Below are 20,882 nucleotides of genomic sequence, written 5' to 3'. Positions count from 1 at the left end.
AAACCAAACCAGTGTATATATTTTCACTGCATACAAGTGATGTTTGTGGCAGCTTAAAATATCAGTAGCTGTCATACCATGGTAAGACCTCCTGCACTCCCCAGTGGCTGCTGCTCAAAAGGGTGGTGTGGCCAAAATGTGGGTGGGAATTTAAGAATCTGGTAACTTAATGTGGCGAGAAAGTTTATTTTGGTGTCTATTAGCCGTAGGAAATCCGAGGGGTAGAAGGAAAAATTTAGGGTCGAGGGGTAAGGAAATTTGGATCACCGTTTCTATGAAAGATTTAACTTCACGCCAGAAGGGGATCAATTTCGGGCAGTCCGACCATATGTGTAAAAATGAGCCTGCGCCAGAGCATAAACAGCAACATCTGTCGGAGGTATCGGGCAGTATCTTTTGAAGACGTGTAGGTACGTAGTACCATCGGAAGAGGAGTTTGTATATGTTTTCTTTTTTTCAAACACAAATTGAGCTAGAGGCGGTATTGTCCCGGATTTCCGACCATTCCTCAGCATCAAGTGGAGAGCCCAGGTCGTGCTTCCATGCTATCTCATGAGGGTCTCAAGGAGGAGTAGATGGAAAGGTTAGTTCAGAGTAAATAGTAGATTTGAGACCCAACGTTGATGCTCGGCGCAGACACAATGTTTCGATAGTAGTGAGAGGTGAGGCCAGAATTGATGGTGAAGTGAAAGTTACGAATCTGTAAGTATTGATAAAATTTCTGTGTGGGCAGGCCAAATGTCACTTGAATGTCTGCGAACTGGGGGAATGATACATTGTGGGTTATGTCATTTAGTAAACGTATCCCTCGGGAGTGCCATGGAAAGAATGAGGGATGGTGTAAGCCTGGAGGGAAATCCGGATTATTGAAAATAAACTTGCTCACCACATTATTTCTGTGGCCACATGAAAAATTGCAATTGAATGGAGACGGGTCGCTCCCCCTTCACTTACTGCCATGACTAACAGGATCTGGCAAACTCAGCGGATGGAATACATGACTAGCGTTATACACAACTCCGCCAAATCTTTTAACAAAGTCTGGGACCCATGGATGTCTTACTTCCAATACCGCTCCCCCTTTACTTAGTCACACTCCCCACCCATCTGCAACCCTCCCCCTTCTCAACTCTCTGCATCTAATTCTGGGGTGCTTTCTGCAACAGCACCCCCTATTCCCCTCTCCCTACTTCTTTTATCATTTATCTTTCTTTTTTTCTCCCTCTTTTCTCTCTTTTCTTAGTCTATCTCTTAACATTAAAAAATACTGGTCTTTCACATCATCTAATAGAATCTGACTTATACTATCTCCGATGTATGGAGAGCTCTTTACCATTATTTAAATTATTCATTGTATTCTGTACGATATAACTTATTATATTCGTATTGCATTGTGTATTCTATTTGACCGGCAATAAATACTTTGTTTAAAAAGAATAAAAAAATAATAATCTGGTAACTTTAATTACTGTGTCTATGCGTCTTTATAAATACACTCCCCCTTGCTGATAGTTATCTATCTATCTCCCATCTTCTGATTCACCTCTCCAGTGGGTTGCCATGTTAGAAGGGAGGGGCGTCTTTAGCTGAGCAGAGTGTGAGTGAGTGACAAGCTTACAGACTTGCTCGGCAGGAATGCACTGTGTTTTTTTATCTACCTCAGATCCCGGAGGACCAGGGCTGGCTGGAGGCAGGGGGCATCCACCCCCTGTGTCTGTCCATAGCGGGCTACCTTGGGCTGGATCACTGGGCTACATGCATTTTTTTTCCTTTTAAAATGTTCCAAATTGGCTGCTGAGCAGAGTCTAGTAGTAGCATGTTATTTTTCTATCTCCCTGGGATAATGCAGATGTTATTCGTGGCCGTATTCTGCCTTGGTGTGAACAGACACAGCTCTGATGGAACAGGTAAGCATTAATGGGAATAAAATCAAGGATCTATTGCCTCTGACATAAAACCACTTAGTGCTGTGTCTGGGGAACATCAGGACTGAAGTGGTCACAGCAAGGGGTCTCTTCTTGAAGTACATTAAGTACAAAAAAACAAGTCCTCTATTGCATTCTATTGATTCAATAACACTGTCAGCTAGTGCAAGGTTTGATGGAAGGAAAGACAACGTGCCATTAGCTAAAGATGTGTACCATAGATTAGTCGCGGTACAATTATTACTGCACAGTACTCGGGAGGAAACTGCTACGGATTCAGTTAAAGCTCTGTAAAATAAGCCAAAAGTAAAGTATTTTTGATGTTTTTAAAACATCAGAACAATGTGTAACCATTCCCCATATCTCCTGCTTGAGAGATGCATAATTAACTGCACTTAACTCAATGAAGCTTTAGAAATTAAGGTCATTTTATGACTGCGCTTTTCTTGTTTTGAACACCTCCTGCTCGGGGACATCTTATTAATCTTACAAAGTACAACAGGTTTTCGTGTCCCTTATTATACCAGAAATATGAGGGGGGTTTATTTGTGGTGGTTCTGGTCCTATTTCACTGTTGGACGATTGCTGTCTGTAATACACATTGATCAGCCATGGAATAGAAGTTGAATAATATACGTAAAATAACTGAAACGTTTAGATATAAATATGTCACCATGCTCTCTCCCTCTGCAGCAGGTTGTTGTGTTGAAGGGGGCAGTGAGTAATTCTTTAACAAAGAGACTGACAGCTTTTCGCAAATGCACTGTGTGGATTGGTTGAGGGCAAATGAGGTCACAGGGGAAGGGACAGTGATTTCGCAGCAATTGCATTGGCTGCTATGTCCACCGAAGAGCTATCCTAAATATGGCAGGAGCTTCAGATGTCTGTAGTGGAAGGGGGCGGTATGTTTTACTTTGTAACAGCTGCAGTGAAATGAGAATGTGTAAGGGTAATCGGTGCGAATGGCAGAGCAGGGCGTCTAGCTTTGCGCAGCTACTCTGGAGGGGGTGCACCCAATGTCTCCTCACCCTCATGTATAATATAGGCCACAAGGAGGCTAAACAGAGAAGAATTTTAGAAAAAAAAACGAAACGCTTAATGAAAGGGGTGGTTATAATGTGGTGGATTGGATTTTTGTGGTGACATTTATGCTTTTGCACATACTTACCAGCTTTTTACTCTGGATATTCCCGGAGGGCAGGTGAAGTATGAGGAGGGAGGGGCGAGGCGAATCGCGTTATTTTGGCCCCACCCAGCAATGACGCAAAATCGGCTGTGCCAAACTGATGCGATTCACCACCATCTCCCATCCTGTCCACTTCCCTAGGAAGTGGTAAGTATGCGGGAGAATGGCCTGCTCTCCCAGAATTCGGGGGTCTCCTGGACATTCCAGGAGAGTGGGCGAGTATGATTTTGCACAGGGTGCATCTTCAGACTTTTTCCGTCTCTCCACAAACCCGGGAGCACTAGTTTGCAAACACACCTTCAGACACTGGGGTGTGGTGAGCAGACCATTTCAACCAATGCATTTTGTGCCTGCCTCAAGTGTGATTCTCAATTTCGTCAAATTAGGCACCTATTTTATGGGCTAAATCAATATAAGAAAGCAAACTATATTCACTGTGAATCAGCGATATCATTGTGACACGCTACACTGTGCCACAGCGAAAAATGAAATATTTGACATAGATGGTATGGCAAAAGGGTATAATTATCAAGCTGTAAAAATAAACACAGTACATATTCAAAAAGAAAATACATAATTTGAGTTCTCTGGCAAAAAATAAAATAAAAATTAATGTGAAGGTGAAACCCAAATGTCCAGTTGTAACTACCGCTCTTAGGCGGGCACACTTGATTAGGCGAAATGCTCTATTCTGGCTACTTATTAAGTGATGTGTGTTTGCACTCAGCCCATGACGTCAGGCAGGCCTCTATTTATTCCGCTCTACTCTGTGACTAGTGTCAGGTTTTGTATCTACAGTCGACTAAGTTTCTTGATTATCTGACTTGCTGTGTCCAGACCCTGCTATGTTTGACCACATTTGCGGACCAGCTATTTAATGTATAATATGCAAGTGCAGTGGTACTAATGTAATCTCTTTGAAACCTATTGGGAGAAAAGCGCTATATAAATAATTATTAGTATTAATCATTTCAGTGGCAGTGGTACAATACTGTGAGGCTACATCCGAACAAACATTATTCACTACATGCACTTGTATGAACTTTACCTATCAACTACTTATATAAATTACCACGTTCACAAACACTATTTATATAATGGTACTTTTATAAACAGCACCGTATTTATTTTCATATTTTTTTCTTGTTTCACAGTAGTCAACAAGCGCATTAAGAGCCATTGAAGTGCATCCGACATCAGGCACGGATGTGTCAGTACTTGGAAATAATTGCTAAGTGGCAAAGTGCACAACAAATTTAGGGGAAATATGACTTTCCCCTCCAAAGTGGCAATTCAGTTGTTTGATCTGTGCTTAAAAGCTCTGTATTGTGAGACACTGCTGTGTTGGTTTTGAAATAATGGGTAATGAATTATTATCTTTAGCGACTAAACAAGGCTTGTCTTCCAGCGGGCAGCAGTCTAGGAGGTGAGCCATTTCCTTTGGGACATTCTGCAAACATATTTTTAGAACGTGGTACATTTATGCAAAAAATGATTCAGGATTTGGTCTCCGGATGAGGCCAGAGATGAATAAGCAAATTGTAGTACGCTACAAATGTAGACTATAGCTAAGATTGTAGGGTTGACGTACATGGAACTTTTTAACATTCAATACCAATGTGTCTTTTCATTTCACCACTCATCTATAAGGAAGTGACAAATCCATATCCATCTCTGAATTCCGGCCACCTAGGTGAAAAGCACCTTCACGGCACCCTATCCTTTGTGCGATCAGTTGCACAGTCTCTGTTGCTCTGCTGATTATCTGCAGAGCTCCGGTCAAGGACCGTGGTCCATTTGGATACAACTTTTTTTGCCAAGTTATTTCTTTCTTTGCCTCATAACTGTAGATGTGTCACGAGTTTGTTTGAACTTAAGGTTACTCGCTGGTATTGGTGCTGCTAAGCTAGGAGACGCGGAGTCCAGAGGCACACCTCTGGTCTTTTCCAGGGAGTTTGGGGTTTGCTGCAAGAGTTGTGCAGGTCATGGCCCTCCAAGTTAGCCAGCAGCGAAGTAGTAGGTGAACAGAAGTTGTGCAATCTGAGGTCAAACTGTGCAGGCAAGCGACGTACCAAAGAAGCATGCAAAAGTGGAGTCAGAAAGCCGGGTGTCAAACCAGGAGATATGGTCGGGCCAAAGGGGTATCCAAAAGTAGAGTAGGTTGAAGCCGGGTCAGAATCCAGGAGACCAGGCAGGATGTTAGGAAGCAAGCAGGAGCGCTGGAGCATAGCTAGACCTAGATACTCTGGCACCCTAATGGTGCCAGAGCCTGCTTTAAATAGTGTTTGCTGATTCCTGATTGGTGGCAATAGGATTCGGCGGTCAGACGGAATCTCACTGAAACGATCGTCCTGTTGCCTAGCAGCGGGGAACAGCGCATGCACCCGTAATGTCGGGCCCGACAAAGAGGAAGAAGTATCCCGGGACGTGCTACAAGAGAAGGAAGGCGGCCGTCTCTAGCACCTACTGAGCGTGTGGGGACGGTGCCTGGTAACTGATTGTCATGTAACGCTCAATTTTGGATCTCTTGTCCAAAATATTTTGGGATCACTCCTCTCGGTGCTGTGTTCTGAACTGGGCAATACCTGACATTAAGAGAGTCTTGGGGCTGATATACACTGCAGCTGCAGACCTGGCCAGTAGTCTCTTCCAATGTCAGTGTATGATCTTTCAATGACAGAACTAAGCACAAACCTGTTTCTTGGGCATTCTGCCAGCTTACAAAGGAACAAAGTGCTAAAACTCCCTTGTGTGGGAGAATGGCAATTTATAGTCTTCTATCAATCCGGGTGGCGGGTGGTAGACAGTGGTGGGACTACCATTGGTGCAGCAGGTGCCATGCACCGGGGCCCATGGAGATTATGGGCCCCCTACATGGCAGATGCAGAGGGTCAGGGCCCCGGTTCCCTCCTGCCCACATCCCTACATCAGGGCCCACAGCTTGCTAGTTCCGCCTCTGGTGGTAGTTGTGGTTTTTCATGATAAAAGGAATGATACAAATATTGGACTTAGGGGTGATATCTATAAGACTCCAGTCTATTCCACTCTTTATTACCTGTAAATGATGTATATTATTGGGCAACTATCGATGAATGTTTCAATTACATTTTAAGTGGAAGATGCTTTTTCAATTCTATGAATGTAATGTTAGATCAGTGTGGTATACTATTATTTTGTATAGTTCATACTCTGCAGCTTTGGGTAATATCCTTAAAATATCTGGCTGTTTATTATTATATTAATAGAAATAGAACTGCTATATTGAATTTAGCACACTTGCCCATTCTTTTTGATCTTTATATGTGTTTTCTTGACTAAATATGAAACCCACAGGACGGCTGCTATAAAATGTTACAATGAAGTCTGAGATTGCCCCCCAAGAGGCTTTAATGCTGAGAAACAAGTCCTTGAAGGCATGTTGTCTTGTATATAGCATAGTACCTCCTTTATAAGTAATTAACTTCTGGGATTCTATATCTTGTGAAAAGGAAGAATGTTTTACCTCACTGAAACAATGTTTTAATGTTTTTTTTGTTGTTTTGGCTTGGTTACAGTACATCATGGTGTCAGTTTTTATGGAGAAACAATGTTGCTCATTCTGATAAAAAGTGGGTGTATTTGGGGGTCCCAAGCTGCTTGTGAGGTAGCCAGGGCCGGTGCTAGGGTCCACGGCGCCCTAGGCATTTTTAAAAAAGCGGCGCCCCCCCCCCCCCCGCAAAAAACGCCGCCCTCCTCCCTCCTCCCTCCTCCCTCCGCTCCTTAGCTTGTCTCACCACCGCCGCCTCTCTGCTCCGTCTCCTCCCCTCCACTCACTGACACTAGTAAGTGGAGGGGCGGAGACGGAGCAGAGAGGCGGCGGTGGTGACAAAATAGCCTCTTCCCCCCCTCCCCGTGCTTCTAAATGCTGTGCTGTATGGTCAGCGGTCGCCGCACAGTTTTAAAGTCTTTTAGCATTCTGTGGCGCCCTCCAGGCACCCTCCAGGCGCCCTCCAGAGCCCGGCGCCCTAGGCAAGTGCCTAACCTTGCCTAATGGGAGCGCCGGGCCTGGAGGTAGCTGCAATATTGAGCCTAATTCTCATCCTAAATGCAAAATTAGATTTTGTGTAATAAGATATTCTAAAGAAGGTCAAGTGGTAGCGACACAGAGATAGGAGGGAAGGAAGAGAGGGATAGAAAGAGCATGTTTCCTTAATCTCTCGCAATAACTGGGAGACTCCGGTATTTTGGGGACTCCTTCCTAGACTCCCAGGAGAATAGAACACCCTCCCGGATCCTGCCTACTTCCCTACTGAGGGAGCATAACAAAGGGTTGATGCCGTGCTTTGGATCATTGTGGTCCCATACACTGCTGCGCGATGATGTGGATCGTGTTGACTGGCACTTGCCACTTGAACCGTCCCTTCCCGGTGGCCCCAGAAGTAGGCAAATATGGCACAGGGAAAAAAATGGGTTGGAGGAACTGTGGAGGTGTGAGACACACTAATATATATATATATATATATATATATATATATATATATATATATATATATATATATATATATATATAATATTTTTTTTTTTTTTTTTTCCAAATGTCGGCAAACATGAGTATATCGTCGTTTGACATGGCATAAGTATATCCTAAATATATATTCTTCTGTATGAATAACAATGTCAAGAATATGACAAAACCATGGATATCTTTCTTAGCGGCTTATACAAGTAGTGTCTCGTATTATAGTAATGTTCTTCACAAGGTGGGAGGTTCTAAAAAAACCTCAAGTAGGTGTTGTTCTAGAACATTAAACTAAAATGACCTGATCCTCAATGTAGAGATGAAGAATGGATTGTCTGGTTCTGATATTGTACACACCTGTATAGTGTTGTATTGTCTTGCAGCATTGTCTGGTGAAGTATAGGCCTCTTTGCATAATGTTGCATTACTCCTGAACACAAGTGCTCAGACTGAATGACGGCAGCCGCTTTTGAAGCAAGCTGAGCAGAAAGATAAATGTATTTCATTGGAGACCAGGGCAGAATAACTTTGATAGAAGGTACTTGGCTAATGTCTGTGGCATCTCTTCTATACAGTAAAAAAAAATTCAATTTATATTAATGAAGCTGTACAAGAGCCACTTATGCTCTCACCAGTTGTCTGCAGTTTCTTTTGATGTCAGAACTTTTGAAATTTACTCCACGGTTTCCCAACATCAAAAGAATACAGATCAGCACTAACGGGGCTTGAAAAGATTCCTACACATACGCTGGCATCTAGGTTTTAGGAATAAGCAAAATAAGTGGATCCTCACGGCCGCGCCCCGAGACGTGAAGCTCTCTTAAATGCGCTGACAAGTTTATATGCTATAATATCTGCAATTAGTAATTAACCCTATAAAGGCGTCACAAATTTCAACCTCCACCCATATGTATTTGCCAATGGTTTCTTAGGGCTCTATTTACGACCCCAGCATGATGGATGATCTTTATGCGTCGCTGCATAATAAAATACCATCGGAATCTATCCTACCGGGACTGCTTTAGGAGCTTAGTTATTTATTGTGTCAGAGTGCGCTAGGGAGGATGGATGGCACAGAATGACGGTATGGATTGGGCATGGCAGCTTGAAGCTTGTACAGACACCGAGAGGCTTACAGATTCTCCAGCGGTGAACACAATGCCAGTTTTATAATACACTGTTGCATTACAGTGCATAGCTGTCATTGACCTCTGTGAACAGTTCTTTCATATTAACTACAAGCTAATCATAGGCTAAAAAAAACCAATCATTTTCCCTTCCATACCCAGGAGATACTGAAGTTTGGGTGCTTAGCATGCTAATCAATCCAAGTAGCATGCTAAACAGCCAGCTAACATACTAATGGATGCCACTATCTCCCCCTGCGTGCCATCAGCAGTGTAGGTAGGTTGGTTATAAATTGTGACGTGGAGAAGGGAGAGATTACTGCTCAGAATGGGTGTGTTTATCATATTTGCAAACCCTTCCTTCTGAGCAACAAAACTTGGGACTGTCTCTGGGAAAATATGGACTGTTGAAGGGTATGTTGCTAGTTATAGTATTGGCGAGTGTGGATCAGACACAGGAACGCAGTATATATTGTATATTCAATTTGAATCCCAGAACTGCAGATAATTGCAGATCTTTATGGCAGCAAAATGTGTATTTTTCAGGCAGATATTAACATTTATTCCCTGAATTTGTATTCAGATGTCACAAACTGTCTCAGAATATAGAGCACATGGAAAACACGTCAACCTGTCTTTGAACTGGTACATTTCTTAACTACCTCTTGCCTACAAAATTACTGCTATTAATGGTCTCCCAATCAATAGCTACTATGTGTGCCGGTGTGAAATGGAGATGGCTTGTCAGAAAGCAGGTTAATAGCGAACTTTATGCCTTAGCAAGAAGAACGTACAGTAAAACTCTCAGGACATATTTCCTGGCCACCTAATTACACTTCATCTTATATTAATGTCCATATAAATACACCTGCTAAACTGTCACCAGTAAGTTTGATTTTTATTTACTGCACAGAATACATTCAGGGTAGTTTAAAATTGTACTTCACCTATATGTTCCACCTATATACTATAATAGGTCATATCTGGCAATTTAAATTGCTTTAATAGCACTGATATTTGCTATTTTTCAACATAAATGTGGTTCTACATTTCACATCTCCTCGCTATGCCCATAGACCCCACTATTTCCCTGTGTAATATTTGTAATTGCAGCCTTACACTGTCTCCAGGCATGCTGCAGATTAAGTCTGCCTGTTCTGGACACGTCTATAACTAGTAGACCGCTCTAGCACTTTGATTGGTGTATAGTTCCAGTCATTCACCAATCATTGTGGGCAGTTGTCCATACACTCTGATACACTCTTTCTTGTGTTTCCATTTAGATCAAAAACTCCCCTTTACAGGAGATAATCTATAGCATAACCCAGCAGTGTCATAATGATTGACACTGCTGTCTCCTGAGAACATCGGAGCTTCAACGAGGTTTCTAGTACCAGACGGGCTCTAGCGGTACGTGGGTCACAGTATCTCCCATCCCCTGTGGGTCATGACCATGAGTCAACATTGTGCTATTTTGAGGGGTCTCTACGAACATACATCCTCTGTGGACGTCTCTGTTAGTAAACAGTCCAGTACACACATCATCACAGATGTATTAGACGCAAGCGTTTTATATAGGGATGGCTGGACTACTGTAATATTACTCATTTATGTCTGTAATATACAAACTAATTTAAAACACCTCAAAAGGATTGACCACATTCAATCCACTCCAGACAGTACAGCAACACTTATTAAATAACCGATTATTTCAGTGATGTTTTAAGGCAACTAGTAAACAGGTTTATGGCTTTTTAAGCATATTTAGTTAACATTTACACATTTGCAGTCTAGCAGAAGGAAGATAAAGTTGTGTTTATATTATTCATATGTTTTTCTGTATTATTAATATGTTTGTTCCCTGCAGTTGTTTGTTTGCTATCAGCGTTTCCATTTGTAGACCACAGTACGTTTTTAACAAACTTTAGGTCAGTTCTTATCTATGGATAGACAGTCACTGCCAGGGGTAAGATGGTTATTATGCAACTTTCTTATTTCCTACCTAGTAAGATGCAGAGTGTGTGCCTGGTTACTTGTTCAGGAAATTACACTGTGCACTGAAACACGTCACTGGCTGCCGCCGAGCACGTCTGGAGGTTAGGAGAAAGACAATCCTATATAAAATAATGAAGGGAGCAGTAAATGTTTCATATGCTGGGCTTGTAGGGACATGAATACTAATTGCCTTAAAACATCAGTCAAGTAATCAGTTTATTTAACAACTTTTAAAAAGTGCCGCTGTACAGTCTGGAGTAGATCAAACGTGGCCTGTGTAAGACATCAGGATTAAAAGGAGAATTCATTATTCGTGTGATTAGTTAGTATAGTGAAGTCTTTGGCAATCTGTGTTGGCTCTACAAGTCCCAGCATTAGAGCATGCTGCAACTTGTAGTTCCATGATAGCTAAAGGTTGCCCATCCCTAGTATAGTATAACCGTGTCTATACAAATATTCACCCCCTTTTGGCATTTTTCACAATATATTTTCTTACATTATGAAATGATCCATCAAAATGGGTTTATTCTGACTTTCTTACCACTGATCAACACAACTTATGCTGCAATGGCAAATAAAAACATTCAACTCCAATACGATTGTGCAATTGTACCCATATGCTGTGATTCTTTCAGAATAATGATCTATGCCTTTGAACTTTCATGATTTTGTCTGATGGAACAATGTGCTTCCTCAATAATATGTCTTATTTAAAAAAATTACATTAATTACAAATAAAACAACAGTTGACAATTGGTTTTAGAACATTCCCGTTTTCCTAAATACAACTACATAAAACCTGGTGTAATACGTTGTCTTCAGAGGATTAATGTTTTATCGATTTGGAGTTTACTTGTGTTAAATTAAAGTTTCAGTTGATTTCAAAATAAGTACATCTGCCTGTGAAATTCCCACAGTGGTGTGTTTCCAAACTAAAGCTTCATCATGAAGATCACAAAACATACCAAGCAAATCTGAGAAAGGTTTACTAAAAAGCACCAATAGGGTAATAAAAGGAAATGTGACAGTGCTCTAAGGCATGTTAAATATCTATGATAAAGAAAGAGACTGTGGTACAGTAGTGTAGTGGATTTGTCTACAACAGGTCAACCTCCAAAACTGATATTCTGCACGAGATGGGCACTAGGGAAACCACTGAGAGACTCATGACACAGTAGTACAGTCATCCATGGGACAGCTATAGCCCAGACACTTCACAAATCTGAGCTTTATGTGAAAAAAAAATCATTGCTGGAGAAAATTTGCATGGAATTTGACCTACATTGTGCCATCGTGTGCAAGACCCACATGTCAAGTGGAGGATGATTCTCAGGTCTGATGAGACCAAGAGTGACCTTTATGACCTCAACGCTAGGCCCAGCTTGGTGCCAGTCGAACACTGCGCATTATTCCAAGAACACGACCCCTACTGTGAAGCATGGTGCTGGGAGCATAATGCTATGAGAAAGATTGAAAAACCTGTCTAAAATACACGGGGGAAGGTATAGACAAATCATGTGTGAAAATTTGCTGCGGTCTTCACCTAGCACTTGGGAGAAGAGTTATGTCCCGACAGGACATAGATCCAAAGCATACAGCAAAGGCCATATTGTAGTGGCATAAATACAAAGATATCAATATCTATGACTGGGTCACTCCAAGACCAGACCTCTCAAACTCCCAAACACTGCAAACTTATTTGACAATTGCTGTTCACCGACAGTCCCCTCCCAACCTAATGGAACTCATATTGATGGTCAACTAGCATAGATTATGTTGATCAGTGGGTAAGAATTCCTGAAAAATGTCAAAGGAGTGTGAATACTTTTTATAACCACTGTATGCTGGCTTTTCCAACCTTGACGACTGTTTATCTTTGCATTAACATAGTAGTTATTCAGAAGTTACTGCCTGAGTATTTAGCCAGGAATTTGCATAACAAAGAATTTTTCCAAACTCTGAATAGAATTTATTAATCTTCTACAGGAAGATTGAGTGATACTTCGCTCAAGCAACCTTAGACAATTTGCCGGAGCCACATCTCTTACTATTAAACAGAAATTCAGTGAACTAGTAGAGTAAACTTTGGTACGGCAACACTGGATATTCTATTTTAGTTATAGCTAGTTAAATCTGGCTAGTTAAATCTTTTTCAGACCTCAATGTTATTCTGGCCATGTATTTTGAGATTGTGGTTGGTCAGTTTGATGACACTGACGACCACTATACGGGACGTGGGCCCCAATTACCAAACCCATTGCAAATTGAAAATCCAGATGAATGAAGACCCCCATTGCAGCATTTCAGCAGCACAGCTGTCCATATAAAGCATTGCCAGTTTGTTAGCCAGCCAGATGTCTGGAACCTTAGATAAATTTAAGCTGGACAATTGTGTTTGTTGCCCAAAGTGCCTGCTGATCAGCTCAATCTGCAGTCGTGCCAAACAGCCATAGTGTAATGTGCATGTGTGTGTGATTGTAATGTGTGTGTAATGTTCATGTTACATGCGTTATAAATCTCTAGACTAATGTATTAAACTAACCAGCCTCTCCTTGTGGGTAGCGTGTTTAGGACTAATGATAAAATTGGATGCATCCCTGAGATGGACAAATGTTACCACCAAAGACTGGGATCATCGGGAGCTGTTTTGGTTCAGAGATTAATCAGATGGCCTTGGGTTTGAGGTCTACCTTAAACATAGTTATCAAAAGTCAGTAACTTCACAGACCACCAGAAAAAGATTAGTCACGTTTTTTCGGTCAGTGAGTAAAAAATTTACACAAAATAATCACACTATTAACTACATAAATCATTCACCATAACAATGGTTTTGTATCTGAATACAATAAGAATTTTTGTCTTATAGAGGTTACTTTGAAATTTAAAAATTACATAAATTACGTCAGTATAAAAGTGTTTGCAACAGTAAATTTATAAAATTGTTAGGATTTTTTTTTTTTTTTCTGGTGTTGGCAACAAGCTCAAAAGCGTTTATAATGCCATCAGTTATATGGTAGCCATCACTACATCTTCCTGCCAGTAGCCATAAAAACACTGGACAGACTCAATAATGCAGCCTGCTGTATCCATTTTCAGCCTGTGACTAATAACAGTCCTTCATAGTGGCTACCCGCTATTGATTGGTGAGTACTGTGACTACTGCCAGTTTTCCATAGTGACACCCCCAACTACTACCTGGTGAGTACTGTGACTACCCCCAGTCCTCCATAGTAACTTCCCACTACTACCTGGTGAGTACTGTGACTACCCCCAGTCCTCCATAGTGACTCTCCACTACTACCTGGTGAGTACTGTGACTACCCCCAGTCCTCCATAGTAACTTCCCACTACTACCTGGTGAGTACTGTGACTACCCCCAGTCCTCCATAGTGACTTCCCACTACTACCTAGTGAGTACTGTGACTACTGCCAGTCCTTCAGTGACTCCCCACTACTACCTGGTGAGTACTGTGACTACTGCCAGTTCTTCATAGTGACTCTCCACTACTACCTGGTGAGTACTGTGACTACCCCCAGTCCTCCTTAGTGACTTCCCACTACTACCTGGTGAGTACTGTGACTACTGCCAGTTCTTCATAGTGACACCCCCAACTACTACCTGGTGAGTACTGTGACTACCCCCAGTCCTCCATAGTAACTTCCCACTACTACCTGGTGAGTACTGTGACTACCCCCAGTCCTCCATAGTGACTCTCCACTACTACCTGGTGAGTACTGTGACTACCCCCAGTCCTCCATAGTAACTTCCCACTACTACCTGGTGAGTACTGTGACTACTGCCAGTTCTTCATAGTGACTCTCCACTACTACCTGGTGAGTACTGTGACTACCCCCAGTCCTCCTTAGTGACTTCCCACTACTACCTGGTGAGTACTGTGACTACCCCCAGTCCTCCTTAGTGACTTCCCACTACTACCTGGTGAGTACTGTGACTACTGCCAGTTCTTCATAGTGACTCTCCACTACTACCGGGTGAGTACTGTGACTACCCCCAGTCCTCCATAGTGACTTCCCACTACTACCTGGTGAGTATTGTGACTACTGCCAGTCCTTCATGGTGACTCCCCACTACTACCTGGTGAGTACTGTGACTACTGCCAGTCCTCCATAGTGACTTCCCACTACTACCTGGTGAGTACTGTGACTACTGCCAGTCCTTCATAGTGACTTCCCACTACTACCTGGTGAGTACTGTGACTACTGCCAGTCCTCCATAGTGACTACCACAGTACTCCATAGTGACTCCCCACTACTATCTGGTGAGTACTGCGACTACTGCCAGTCCTCTATAGTGACTTCCCACTACTACCTGGTGAGTACTGTGACTACTGCCAGTCCTCCATAGTGACTTCCCACTACTACCTGGTGAGTACTGTGACTACTGCCAGTCCTCCACAGTGACTCTCCACTACTACCTGGTGAGTACTGTGACTACTGCCAGTCCTTCATAGTGACTTCACACTACTACCTGGTGAGTACTGTGACTACTGCCAGTCCTCCACAGTGACTCTCCACTACTACCTGGTGAGTACTGTGACTACTGCCAGTCCTCCATAGTGACTTCCCACTACTACCTGGTGAGTACTGTGACTACTGAGAGTCCTTCTTATCTTATGGTCATACATCATATTGTTATATGCCATGTGTTTTATTTCTTTTATATTTTGTAATTCAATAAAAGCTGATTTATTCCAGTTTGTTAATAATTAAAAAAGTAATTTGTTTGATGTTTTGTATTGACACATTGATGGCAGATTTGGTCTTTAAATTCAAGACTTAATTTTGCTTAAGAAAGACGTACATGTAACATTTGAATTGAATGGAAGATTATTCCTTTTAATCATCTTCGGTCTCTTCATGAAAATGTACAGTATTAATGAGTGTGGGCAGTCAGTTTTACCCTGCACTATTACCTATCAAAAACAAGTTAATAATGATCTATACATATGAAAGTATGTTACAAATATCATTAAGATAATGATTGGATGTGTTCTGAGACGTGATTGTAGCCCAATTACATAACTATGGAGAAAGCCGGGACATTCACAGTGATATAGTATTTTAATCCTCTGCATTTACGGTCTTGTCTTTATAATCTATTGAGAAATAAAAATATATAATCCTGCTCCTTATCGGTACAGCAGCAAGTCTATGCTGGTTAAACAACGATATAATTGTGGATACCATTTAGTGTAATATTGCAGCTTGCTACACGTCCCTATGCAATCATTATGTTTTGCTTGGTTTAAGCCACTGTTCAGTGGTTTGAATGGGGAGGAATTAATTTGCATCTCTGTTATAATAACAGATATGTCTTATTGTAAGACAACCTCTAGTGTGCGAGGAGTTTGATAAAGGGATATTAGCAGTGAAAGTTTCCTACCGTGTTTAATTAACAGCTGGTAATCTCTCATGACCCTATACATGCCTCTGTGCAGTGGGTCATTAGGCTGGACGGTTATTAATTGAACACGTCACACCAATTTGTGTTAGATCTGTCAGCACCTTTAGTTACAACACACATGGATTTACAAACGATGTCTTGTTTTACAATTAGCACGTTTATTTTAATTGTTCCAAATTTGTGTCTGTGTGTAAGGGCTTCAGCAGAGATTATCATGCAGAAATTTAAAGATATTGTAAGTACGACAAGCAAACAGAACGGAGGCAGCATAATAAATCTAGTGGGAAGTAGCGATGAGGAGAGGTGACCTAAATAATGGAAAAAGATAAGTAGTTTTGGGTTAACTGAAACAAAGCAAAATTTTATCTGGGCGCTGAAATATACAATACCTCCAGTTATTAATATAGAGACAACTACCAGTCTGCATAACTAGCCCACAACCCCCCCTGCAACTTTCTGCAGCTAGTGTCCTGACATAGTACAATATGTCTGGAGAAATCATTTCTCAGATGACAGACTGCATTTCCACCCAGCAATTCTCCACTTTGGCTGCTCTCCCCGTGTCCGGCTTCAAATCTGTAAATAGGGTTCATAGCGGCAGACACTGGTCCTCCTAATGGGGAGCAACACGTCCTTCCCACAGGAATATACTTTTTAATCTTGTTCTGTTATGAATATAAATCTGGCTGCTACAGATAAATGAGATGAGGTTTCTCCTGCTATTGCCAATGTCCTGTTAACCAATTCATTGCTATTGCACTTTGTTACATGTGAGTAGAGGCTTTTTTTTTAGGAAGCCCTTGTTAAAGGGATTTCCACCTACAGGCGACATTCATTTATTGGCGTGTACTTGTTTTCTGGTGACTTTGACTAAATATATTGCTTGTTCTTGCTAAAGGTTTCTTTTCTGCTTTCCAACCATGTACTTATATCATCTGGCAGAGCTGTTTTATTTTTGTTGCCATGGGAAACAGCACAGATCTGCACACCAGACACATTTGTATCACGAATATGGCTTTGTAACAGAATTTCAATAGAATTCCATGGCAATAAAAATAAACAACACTGAAAGGAAGTGAGAACTGTATTTAGTAAAAGTTGCAGTTAGGCATGGTGTACAAACCATTAATGTCCTCATTATGCAGGAAAGCTTACATGTCACGTACACACATTACAACAATACTGGGAAACAAGTGTTTTCTAATTCTTGAAAGTGTAATGTTTGAACTCTATATTATGTTAGGTTGCCCATCGCTGCATTAGATCTATTTTGTGGGCTGACCTAATTTTCATGGGAATGAAGCCTATGAAGTCGCCAGGAACCCGAGCCTCAGGAATATCAGTCAGGTCTCATCTGTTACACCGCTCCGTAGTGACCCTTTGATACAAATGTTTCCACAGAGCAGTTCTGTGTCTTATCCAAGGGCAGAGCGAATAAACATCTCTACCATGATTTAAAAGCTGTGATGGAAGATAAAGCAAACCTGTTAGATGAACTCTTTTCCTGCACAAACAAAGCTCACAGGAACGCTCTGTACTTACAATGCAGTTTTCAATGATACATTTGTCCTGCCTCTGCAATGTACAAAATGGCGATGTTTGCAGGCTAAATGGTTTGTCCACCTTCGTGCAATTTCTATTAATTGTCTTGCAGCTGTCATTAAGTACATTGCATTATGTTTCTGGCTTTCTGACACATCCTTATATCGTCATAATTGTTTTACATGTGTTGCCCTTTGATATGACACAGCGCTGCTGTGTTCTTAGTATTGGATACAACTGTATATAGCTTCTGGCTTTTAAAATAAACCGCTCTGCTTATATAAATAGCTAGCTACAAGCACAGAAAGAAACTGTATAGAAAATGCTATGTATTTAGCAAAAGCTGCAGGATGGCACGCACGAGCCACAATTTAAGCCACCTGAAGTTGGACAGCCACTTTAAAGCAGTAAGAAACCATAAGGTCACTTATAATCAGCACTAAACAAGCAACTTACAGAAGAGACTGTAGAGTGTAAACATGAGGACGAGGGCCATGCTGACGTGGGGGGCGCTGGCTGAACTGCAGTCCACTTTGCCTTTCTTGCAGGAGCACACTTGGATCGTTACATCCGCGCTATAAGACAGGGGAGGCTTCCCAGCGTCCGTCACCAAAACCGGCAGATTGTAATTGGCTTTCTTCAGGTTATGAAGGAGACTGACTTGTGCATGGGTACCTGCAAAAATCCACAGACGGGGTGTTAATTCAGCACAGACATCAGACAAAATAAACACAAACACTCTGAGGTAGATTTACTAAACTTTCTAAAAAGGAATAGTGGAAGTGTTGCCCGTAGCAACCAGATTGTAGCTATCATTTAGATTCTAGTACATGCAACATAAATGAGAGAATCTGATTGGTTGCTATGGGTATCATCTCCACTTAACTTTTTTGTCTGTCCTACACTAGCCACTTTAACGTATCTATACAGAAGCACAGAAAGGGCTCACAGAAGGGTATAGTGACTTTTATTACTAAAACTGTTTGTAGCTCCAGTCTGTAGACATTACTTTACTTTCCAATACTGTTCCATGTCATATTTTGAAGGATACAAAAGGAAAAGTTAAATTGACAGAAGTACACATTGAATCCCCCAGACTGAGCTCGATATGTGCATGCGGGTACGCTTATCCTGAGAAATAGACTCTCACCTCTCCCTGCACACAAAACCCCGAGTTCAGCTCACTCTCTTCCCGTTTTCTGTCTTCTCTTGAAGGACTTTTAATTGACGTGAGTTTCTGTGACTTGTCTTAAAACTTAAGTGAGAGCGAGACTGTTCAAAAGAGAAAAATCCAAAAATAGACTAACTGGTCTGCTCTGTTTAACGAGGCAATTCCCCAGATGTAAAAAGGATTTCACAAAAGTTCTAGCAGACGAAAAAATCAAAATGGACTTATATTGTAGGGCTCAATCCACAGCGAATATCAAACAGGTTCTATTTCAAATAGTAATTTATGCAACAGATCATTTATCTTTAATGCATTATGCTATAGAGAAAAATGTCCACGAGAAGGACTCAGATGTGCTATATCTTCTCTACATACCACCTTACATTGGTTTTCACATTATTTACTGTAGGCTGCTCTGTATGAAAGGGGGAGGCTTAAGCCAACGGGGCTTCAGTTGATGTGGAACTACAAGTCCCATCCTGTCTCCCAGCAGATAGCAGCATTTATCACCTGTGCATTAATGAAACTTTTGAATGTCATCACTGACTGCATTCAACTATTTCACTCATAATATTTAGGTGATATTCTCAATGCTGGGGTACTTACCTTGATGTGCAATATACCTGGCAGGTTGGTTTCAAGCCATTTAGGAGGTGAAGGAGGGGACTGTAAAGCTGAGATTAGTGAAATGAGATAGTGTATTAAGGTCACACCAAGTTCTATTGTATGTTCCTTCCAGTGGCAAATCATAAAAAAAAACTTACTATTGCACTTTCTGTTACATGGGTTGAGTGCTTTTTTTTTAGGAAGCCCGTGTTAAAGGGATTTCCACCTACAGGTGACCTTCATTTACTGGCGTGTACTTGTTTCCCCCCCACACACACATTGTTGAGCCAGTAAGGAATGATATTCAGACCTAAGACGTCCTTGTCAGGTCACCTGTGTATCTTATTACACTCTCTCCGATTTAAGGGTTCTTCGTGTTAAAAATCATGCTTTTACTAGTAAACAGTTATGGAGATAGCACCTACTCGCTGATCCATACCTGCTTACGCCTGCGGTCAAGTGGGGCGACCGCTTCGTATGGGCTGTGCCTGCTTCATTTACTCGTGGTCAATGGAGTACTCTCTGTTGGCCGCCACAACCACCGGTTATGACTGCATGTCAAATGCAATCAGCCTTAGATCCCCACATGCTCAAAGATACCAGTGTTGCGTTTATATTCAGATTTTACAATTATTGCTATGTGTGCGGTAACTAATGAGCTTAAACACTGTAATGGAATACAAAAATAGTTCAGAGATGTGACCATCCAAGCTTGGTCGTTTTGATTTCCAGCTACTTGAAAGCAATAGCATTGCTGAGTGTGGGTAGACTGTGTCTAATCTCTATGCATGCTCTAAATCTCAGGTATATCCTATGATGCAGGTCATACCTGCAGAGCCTCATGGAGAGTGCCATGCTGTCTATCTACTGAGCTCCAGTTCAGAGAAACATGGTCAACTGTAGAGGCACTTACAGTATTACTAGATATTCATATATATGTCAGTATAGTTTAATGAGCCACATCCAGTATGCTGCCAAGTAGACAAAGCTGAACCATACCTAGTGCCAAGCATGATATACAGAGACATATCTGGTGCCCAGTATAACTTACCGACTCTCAGCCTCTTGAGGCGATGGGCAATTGCAGAGTCCTACACCCCCATGTTGACCCTGTTTACCATCTCACCACATTTCTATTCTTATGTATGCCTCGCATCATAAAAAAAGACTTAATTATATACCATTAACAAACCGTACGGCCGATGTGCGGCTGCACATACATGGAATGCAGCCTATGGACATCAATGAGGCAAAAATGGCTGAGCCAAGATTTACAATTACACAGCTGCATAGTGATCACTTTAGATCCCTGTTAATTGGTGGTGGCTCTGTGATCTCATTGGTTCCTAGTGGATTGATAGGTTGCATTCTCATGGATGTAGGCCTGGCCCACTAGGTAGCCGCATCCGC

At 41.6% G+C, this 20,882-nt stretch overlaps 1 protein-coding gene across 3 annotated transcripts in view; it reads right to left on the bottom strand.

Moving 5' to 3' along the window:
* The window catches only part of CDH13 (cadherin 13), a 651,169-nt gene that overhangs the window by 6,774 nt on the left and 623,513 nt on the right, over nucleotides 1-20,882 (bottom strand). For all 3 annotated transcript variants that reach the window (XM_075189159.1, XM_075189158.1, XM_075189161.1), the window contains one exon: nucleotides 18,155-18,373. In XM_075189159.1, the coding sequence (XP_075045260.1) occupies nucleotides 18,155-18,373 (219 nt within the window). The remainder of the gene's footprint in view (nucleotides 1-18,154; nucleotides 18,374-20,882) is intronic.

This window comes from Mixophyes fleayi, chromosome 10 (genome assembly GCF_038048845.1).
Source record: "Mixophyes fleayi isolate aMixFle1 chromosome 10, aMixFle1.hap1, whole genome shotgun sequence".
NCBI classification, from domain to species: domain Eukaryota; kingdom Metazoa; phylum Chordata; class Amphibia; order Anura; family Limnodynastidae; genus Mixophyes; species Mixophyes fleayi.
The sequence above is the reverse complement of the archived record's forward strand: the minus strand, read 5'-3'. Positions and strand labels throughout refer to the sequence as shown.